The sequence below is a fragment of the Dicentrarchus labrax genome, unplaced genomic scaffold (genome assembly GCF_905237075.1).
Source record: "Dicentrarchus labrax unplaced genomic scaffold, dlabrax2021, whole genome shotgun sequence".
Classification (NCBI taxonomy): Eukaryota; Metazoa; Chordata; class Actinopteri; family Moronidae; genus Dicentrarchus; species Dicentrarchus labrax.
This window is the reverse complement of record NW_026136706.1, coordinates 17564638-17573933: the sequence shown is the minus strand read 5'-3', so window position 1 is coordinate 17573933 and position 9296 is coordinate 17564638. Positions and strand designations below refer to the sequence as shown.

Below are 9296 nucleotides of genomic sequence, written 5' to 3'. Positions count from 1 at the left end.
GGTATATGGTAGCTGGACAGCGTTTTCTCATACAACACATACACACATGCACATGCACATGCACAAACACACACACACACACACACACACACACACACACACACACCCGCTGTTCCCAGTCCGGCCTCCCTGTGAATGAGGACTGCAGAACAGAGGTTGGCAGCAGTCTGCAGGGCTACGGATGCTTATCAGAAAGGCTTACAAATCCCCCCTGATGCTCCTGATATGGAGGACAATGGGTATGCGTGCGTAGTGAGAGCTTTCTTTAAAGCCTCATTGAAACTGACTTCACTACTCTGCTCTTTAATGAGGTCAGAATAGCCTGCTGGCTGTATTTCATCACTGAATACAGACCATACAGTCATAATAAACTTCAGTGGGGTGACCTGTACAAGTCAACAATATCTTTTTCCCAAGCAAACATACTGTACCAGGTTATGACAGTACTTCAATCACTGGGCATGACATCAAAATAATTACTTTTACTTTTCTCTCTCAGCTCAATCAAAGTATATTATTACAATCTGACAATCCAAACATCATTAATGTGTCTGCTTTACTGTATATTTATATATATGTTTCTTCTTTTTGTGATTCTGTCATTGTATTGAACTTGGGGTTAATTGATCTGGTGGGAGCAGCTGTGGGGCTACCAGAGTTGCAGGTGAGCTTTCAGTGGCTTTCAGTAAACACATGAGCCTCCCACACAGCTTTGTGCTGTTTCCAAAGGATGTGCCTGAATTGAGATTGAATAAGGCTCAAACGACAATGAAACAACAAGGCTTCTGCAGCTGATGTTATTGTTCAGAGTATCAGGAAAAGCATTGTATTAATAATATGGTAATAAAAAAAAACAACCCCATTGCTCCTTAACTTGGTCAGATTGTTCAAAATGACTTGGAATAACAGAAACTGGCATAAGATTCAAATATAAACTAAATCATGGCGATAGTTTTTGGTGTTGTTCATTATTCAGAGGGTGTTCCTCTGTGGAACTAGACGTTGGGTTTAACCTTTTTTTTTGGTTTTGGGTGGAAGCAGAAGACAGTAGATGTGGTTTACCAACTGTCTGCAGCTCTGGTTTCATATTTAGGTGTCTGGGGAAGGGCACTGCAAGAAGCACAAGGAGGTGGCCTTTTAATATGGTTACATGTGGTTAATGTGCATTATGTTTATTATACGTTTACACTGTGTATTGTAGTTTAAAGGTTGGAATTATTTTATAGCTGTAACTAAATCATTATAAAATCCATTGCCATTTAAAAATGAGATTTGAGGTAAAATGTAGTTTCTTATATAATATTTAACAGTTTTACAGCCGTCTTTCTACTGATTTCATGCATTAGAATGTATGCTTTGTATTAAAAAAATTATTATATGGGCTAGTTACTCAAAAAATGTGATATATTAGTCATTATTAATTATTATTTTAAAAAGAAATATTATTACTTTACTTATTACTCCATGCCAACTGTAATTGCACTACTTGTTATATTACTTTTCTTGTACTCCCCACAATATTGGTTACTGTGTCCTTTCTCCCCAAAGTTCACACTTTAAAATTAAATTAAAATCCAGTTTTGTTTGTTAAAATCAATCAAGCAAGTAATGGAATATTTCCAGCTGCTAAATATTTCCATCTTTCAAACTAGTTTCCACCACAATTACAAAAATAAATCCAAGGATGTTATTGGATTGTTGGATTTCAAATCAGTAGAGGGTAACAACAAAAGTAATATTGTAACTAATTATTTTTTGGAGGATTAACTGTAATAACACTACCAGTTACTTGGAATAGTAATTTTATTACTGTAATATTATTACTAGTAATGAGTTACTGCCCAACACTGGTTATAGATACTGTACAGAAATGATATGATAGTGGAAATTACAGACACAGACCTGCATGGCATATAAAAACTTGCATGCAATGAAATATAGTTTAATGTTGGATAAGCAAATGTATTTATTATGCTGCTATATATAGCAGTAACTAAGTAACTGTTACTGAACATGTGCACAGCATATAAGCAGGTAGTGTCAAAATGTCAATTTGTCAAGTTTGTCTGTACTATAGAATATTATATAATTTTTCTTACATGCCACTCTCCTAAAGAGTTAATCATGATAATAACAGTATAGAATATGTTCCATACTTATACTGCAGTGAATTTCAAGTTATATACAGGTATAGACTTGCATGCGATAAAATACAGTTTAATGCTGAATGTTGATTATGTCTTATTATTTATTATGTGCATGTTTTAAAAAGCTTTGGGATTTTATGTAAAATGTACTTTTGCCTGTAATAAACAACATCATTCCTGTTTTCTAACATGATAGCCACTCTAAGTTCAAACATTGGATGACAACTCTGTAGATAACAGAGTATTGTCCTATACTTAAAGTACATGTCATCTTACCGGCATGTAAAGACCTGCATGCCACATAAAAAAACTTGCATGAAGTAATAAACATAATGTTCAGAGATGTGCAAATGTTGTATTATGTATTATTTATGGCGTGTCTTAAGCAGGAAATACCGTGTACTCTTTTTTTTTTTCTTGGCCGAAACTCTCCGGGCTGTTTACTGAACGCCTGAGGCGATGCCATGTCAATACGCATAGCTGTTAGGACCAGCCTCGGAGGCGTAGCTCTTCTGAGTATCAGCAAGTGCAAGAACAAGGAACAGGCTCAGATTCATTCAAGAAGGCGGAGGGTATCGCACACAAGTTTCCCACAGAGGAGTCCTTCAGCGCCAAAACCAGGCGAAAACAAATCTGTTCTTTAAACGAAGAGACTTCAGCGAGGGAGGAGGAATCGAAAAACAGGTAAGCTGCTTTAATAAGCTTGTATGTGCCAGAAGGAGTGAGCGCACAGGTAGTTTGTCGGCTTTATAACAACACTTAAAGCCCCACAGATGCTCGATCAGTGCGTATATTAAAATACACTTAGTCCTAATTAGTTTAAGGGCATTTAACGACTTTATTAACTATTATTACAGATACCAAACTGGGATAGAATCAGATTCTCAATATTGTTACTGAAACAGAGTCAGAAAGTTATTTTAGAAACAACAACAACCTATTTTTTATTTAATTTTGTTTTACTTCTCCATCTTCCCAGCGTGTGTATGTGCTGTTTATTTGCCTCCTCGTTCAAACACGGAGTCAGGCTACTGTATACCGAGCGGACATCTGATAAGAGCAGTTTGTTTCCAGCCTGATATCAATCAACAATGGCATTGTATGTGTTTGCCGTCAGCAGCAGTCCGGGATCTTTCGCAGGATTCGCTACCATTGTGCGTAATGACGCACAAGGTAACACTTTGACTGGTAATCTACGCGAAAACCGTAACACCGCTCTTAAAGAGTAGAGATTTTATCCCAGACTGAAAGCATGTAAATAGAGACTGACAGGAGAAACTTCTGACAAACATGTTGCACCTGCACTATTCTTCTCGGCAGCATTAGCACATGAAAATGGTCTTCAATCGCTTTTATTATGTGTGTATTGAGTAACAAAAGACGTTTTCAGCTATTTGTAACTGTATGCTCCCGGGTTGAAAAGGGGAGAAACGGAGAGTGAATGAGAGAGAGAGAAAGAGGGGGTAGAGAGAGATACACAGAGTGAGGGAGAGAAAGGGGGAGAGATACACAGATACAGAGAGAGAGAGAGAGAGAGAGAAAGAGAGATACACAGATACAGAGAGAGAGAGAGAAAGAGAGATACACAGATACAGAGAGAGAGAGGGAGAGATACACAGATACAGAGAGAGAGAGAGAGTGAGAGAGAGATGGGTTGCATGCGCTGTCTCTGTTATCTGATGGTCTGGGTGTTAAAAGGTTAATTAGCTTGAAGCCTGTGGGGCTACCTGGCACCTTCTACTATTTTCCATATAATATAAGGGAATTAGACAAAGACCATTGTGAGGGATTATCTCAGCATAGAAAATCCCTCTATTAGAATGAACAGCACTCCCTAGTGTCTCACAATAATTGAAACTATAATGAAATGGCAGGTTTCTGACACTGCTTGAAGTTATTTTATCACAGGCAGTGCTGGATGTATTTAGACCCACTGCTAATTAGAAGCAATAGGAAATATATATTTTATTAAAAAATCCATTACAGGTATGAACCCTGCATTAAGAATTATTATAAGTACAAATAGAAATAGTCAAAGTTATATTTCTCAAAGGCCTATGTTAGGACGGGCAAAATCTTCTCTCACATCTATCTGTTAATAGATAAAGTAACAGGATGGGAATGGTTTTTTTGGCTAATTCTGAGAATTTAATATCATAAAGTACTTCATCACAGTGATACAAAAATCTTATATTTCTAAGTTCAAGAAGTTCAACTCAGTAATTTGCCTTCAAAAACCTAGATCACCCAACACCATGTTATATTTCTATTGTTTAGATTATTTCATTATTATAACTGTTGTATTAGCATGTAAATAACATTTTTTATGTTGCAGCTGGTCAAGGTGGAGCTTATTTTAACTACTTTGCTTACTGTGTTTTAATCTTTAACAATTTATCATATTTTACATGCTGATCATTTTTTTTGTATGTAAAAAAATATGAAGCTGCGACGTAACCGGTAATTGTAGCTATCAAATAAATGTTGTGGATTCAAAAGTATTTGCTGCTGAGATGTGATGCAATAGAAGTATAAAGTAGTTGAAATGGAAAGACACAAGTAAACAGATGAGAGATAACGAGGGCAGACCTGAAACAGACTAGACAGCTGCACATCCTAATATGTTCCAGGTGTCCTGGTATATACTTATTTTCACTTCGCTTTTTTTCTTTCATCATCCTTTGTGACTTTGTGCCAATTATCCTGCATGCAGTACAAGTCTCCTACTCAGACAGATGTCTGACGCGGTCACATTTCACTGCTTTCCGGCGTGCTGTGTCACCCAGTGGTCAGTGACCCTCGTTTTAACCTTTATCGGACCATTTTGCAGGCGTCAAGCCTCCCGCTGATCTCTGCACACAATTCACTCTGTGGGTGTATAAGTTAGTCAGGGGCACCAGCAGGGTTAAGCCACTCGTGTTCTGGTTTTGATCTGTTACCTTTCACCTCTGATCTTTCACTCAGAGGTGGCAGACTGCCAGTTAGGGAGCAGAGAGAGACATCACAGCAAAAAACTTTCAGTGTGAAAATCTCAGTGGCCTTTTAGGCTCATGCCAAACTGCTCTAAACAACTGCCTCTGTGATCTTACATATTGCTGCAGTCACCTTACTCATAGCGTTAATGTACCCTGCATTTGAAATTGTGTGCATATGTTCCTGTGTTATAAGATTCAGATGTTAAATGACGTATTTGAGGTTATGAGCAGCCTGTTCTTTGATCATCTGGGTGGTGACAGCTCCTCTCTCACCCTCTCCTTCAAGAGCAGAAAAGAAACATGGGATTTTTTTTACTATAACAAGCATGGTTAAGGAAAAACATTCCTAAAAATGGCATCAGGTTTCCCACCCTGACCAACGCTTTATCTTGGAATGCCCGGAACGCTCCGGAAATACACCCTGTTTGGATTTCTCGATCCCACTTCCTTGTGTCTAATCTGTGCTCTGTGCTAGTGGAGCTAATGTAAACATTTATTGTACTGCCCCCTGACTGCACATCAATCACAGAGAACTCCTGCATTTGTTACACGGCAACAGAGAGCCTCTATTAACTCATGAAAGCAGTGTTTTAACAAGTTAACCACATTAAGATTCTTCAGGATCTGGTGGCATACCACAAATGGCTTTATGTTTTATTAGCTCGTGCAGTTTGGGTCCACTTGGGAAAAATAAGCCATGCTTTATGTTACAGAAAATTGCTCCTTAAATATGATACCAGAAGGTTAAATGAAAAAGCCCTTTGCATGTAGCAGATAAATGTATGCTTCAAGAAATGATGAATTGATGTCTTGTTTTTGCAGGATCCATCCCAGTCAGAAGTTGCATGTGCTACCTCTCCCAGCACTGAAAAATGAGTCTGAGCACCAGTGACCTGGAGGACCTGTTGGAGTGGTTTGGGGACCCCAACGTCTCAGAAACCTTAAGTAACATATCAAGTGTGGACACAACGGTGTGTGTCACAGCGTTCAATCGCAACGCTCTGCTCTACTCCATGTGTGTCCTCTACACTTTTATCTTCATTGTGGGACTGGCTGCTAACGCTCTAGTCCTCTGGGTAAACATCCGTGCTCAAAGAGACTCCACCCCTCGCCATGAGACGCACATGTACATTGCCCACCTGGCAGTGGCAGACCTGTGTGTGTGCGCCACCCTACCTGTATGGGTGAGCTCCCTGGCCCAGCACGGCCACTGGCCCTTCGGCGAGGTGGCGTGTAAACTCACGCACCTGCTGTTCTCCGTCAACCTCTTCGGCAGCATCTTCTTCCTGGCCTGCATGAGTGTGGACCGTTACCTGAGCGTTACGAAGCACGAAGACAATGAGGGAGGCGCGCGGCGGAAACTAATCCGCCGTGGAGCGTGTGTAGGGGTGTGGCTTCTGGCTCTGGTCGCTTCCCTACCAGACACCTACTTCCTGCGTACTGTGAAGTCAACACATGGGGACGCAATGCTCTGCAGGCCAGTATACCCAGAGGAGAACCCCAGAGAGTGGATGGTGGGCGTGCAGCTGAGCTTCATCCTGCTGGGCTTTGTTCTCCCCTTCCCTGTCATTGCAGTGTTTTACGCCCTGCTAGCCAGAGCTTTCACCCGCTCCTCCGCTTCTTCTTCAGCGTCCTCCACAGTGGAGCAGGAGCGTCGAGTGAGCCGCAGGGTAATCTTGGCCTACATTGTGGTGTTTCTGGGCTGCTGGGGGCCCTATCACGGTGTCCTCCTGGCTGACTCCCTGTCTCAGCTGGGCTTAGTTCCTCTGACCTGCGGCCTGGAGAATGTGCTCTTTGTGGCCTTACACCTCACCCAGTGCCTGTCCTTGCTACACTGCTGTTTCAACCCCATACTCTACAACTTCATCAACAGAAACTACCGCTATGACCTCATGAAAGCCTTCATCTTTAAATACTCCACGAGGACGGGCTTGGCACGCCTCATCGAGGCTTCCAACATGTCTGAGACCGAGTACTCTGCTGTAGCTGTAGACAACCCACCACAGATCTGAAACTTGCAATACACAGTTAGCATTTCTTGAACACTGTTTCTAAATATAAAAGGCTATAATGCAATGTAAACTTATGTTACAGCTGATTTGTTCTTTGTTGTCCACTATCAGCATTATGTTTGACATTTTTGCCAATCCTTTTTACAGAAATCTGCTTAAGTCATGTAGAAAAGCTTGAAGACAGGCTAAAATTGATGGACTGATTTAAAAGCACTTAGAAAGCAGTTTTTATATAGCAGCTGATACTGAAATCATATGGACATCGTTACTCATTTGTAAAGTCAAAACAGTGACCATAAATGTGTAAAATCATTGCCTGTACTGTGTGTGTAGGATTGTATTTGTGTGTGTGTGTGTGTGTGTGTGTGTGTGTGTGTGTGTGTGTGTGTGTGTGTGTGTGATGTGCATAATCTGACAGGCATTGAATATTGATAGTATCAGCAGAGTAATATTGTTAATCTTTTTGTATCAAGTTGTATTTATAGACTGTACATTTGAACTGTTTAGCCTCTTTCACGTTGTAATTCAGAGTCTTCACACGCTGACGTCTGCTCAGTGCTCCACTTCATGCAATGCTGCCTCATTATGTTAGTCGAGCCACTGACTGTGCTCAGTGTGTTAGTCCTGCTGTCTCATTGTTAATCATAACCTCATGTCACATCAGTTGAATCCTTCAGACAAATTATGTAAACCAATTTAGAGTTCTTTCATGCCACTAAGGTTTGTAAATAATCAAAAAAGTGTGTGTTCTGTGTTTCGTAGTTTTGGTAGTACACTTTTTTGCTAAGAGTTAGACAAAAAGATTCACGTCCGTACACTGAATATAAAACTACAGCCAGGTGCTGATACGCTCAGCTTTGTTAAAAGACTGGAAATGGGGGGGAAACAGCTCTGTCTTAAGGTAAAAAAAATCCACTACTAGCACCCCCAAAGCTCACTAATTTACACAATATATCTTGTTTATTTAATCTGTACAAAAACCAAAGTGTAAAAGTGAACGGTTGTGGTTTGACAGTTGATTATGTACTTCCCGTCGTCTTTCAGTCTTTGTGCTAAACTAAGCTAAGCTAATCACATGGTGTCTTTAAATTCATATTTGACATAAGAGTGGTACCCTATCTACCTTCTCATGTAACTCTCTGCAAGAAATAAAGTAAGTGTATTTCCCAAACTGTCAAACTTCTCTTTTAAAGAAAGCTGATGTTGCTGTGTTATTGAGGAGTAATTTTCTTTAGTTTCTAAATATAGTATAAACACATTGTCTGGAGGCTTCAACTGGGACTACTGAGCTTAAAGAGCAGATAGATGTAGCTGCTGTCTCTTCTGAAAAGTACAGTATTATGTAATATACTGTTACTACAGTTTAGTTTGTATCAGTGCGAAAAGCGGAAGGGATGCACATGTCCATGTGGTATTGATCCTGTTGTGTCAGCACACAGGCCACAGACGGCTAAAACTTTTAAGACCAAATAACATGAATGAATAGTTTTACTAGTTTCATGTAGGCAGCAGCTGTGGTGTGCAACAACCAAGTGTTTATTAGAGACCAAATAACAAAAGACATCACTACATTACTTTAGAGTTGTGTGTATGTCTGCCACAGCTCGACACCAAGAGATGACGTTTTATGTGTCACAAACATTGAGTTATACAGTTTACTCACTGTCTGTTGTAGGAAACAACATATTCTTTTGATATGCTGACATAGAGCACATTGTGTCATGTGATTGGTTACACATGTATGCTTCTACACTGAAAAGATTTCACGTTGCGATTAGAAAAGACTGGAGACACGAACATGTGTCCACAAGAACAGAGGCATTCCTTTGGTATTGTAATGTGTAACATGTGTTTTGTTATATATTAAATACAGAGAAAATGTTTTGCCTCAGTGATTTCTTTGGTCCATGTCAAAATAATCTCACAACTTAATAACCTCCATGCCCCGAGCTGACTAAAATAATGTGTTTTAACTGAGAAACTCTGATGGAAAATGTTGCAGAAATGCTTTTACTGCTCCATTTGAGACATTGAATTCAGACCCAATAAACTCATCCAGACTCAGCTAAAACATAACATCACTTTGTGTGGTTTATCCCAGCTGTCAGGTGACTTAATGCACTGTTCAGTTATGAAACATGGGCTTGGCCTGACACATTTTT

General features: G+C 39.8%; 1 protein-coding gene across 1 annotated transcript; it reads left to right on the top strand.

Annotated features, from left to right (window-relative positions):
* Positions 1–2632: 2632 nt before the first annotated feature.
* Positions 2633–9015, top strand: ackr3a (atypical chemokine receptor 3a). The gene is made up of 2 exons (XM_051404400.1): positions 2633–2831; positions 5945–9015. Exon 2 carries the CDS (start codon positions 5995–5997, stop codon positions 7132–7134), a length of 1140 nt encoding a protein of 379 aa, XP_051260360.1. The 5' UTR covers positions 2633–2831; positions 5945–5994; the 3' UTR covers positions 7135–9015.
* The last annotated feature ends 281 nt before the right edge of the window (positions 9016–9296 follow it).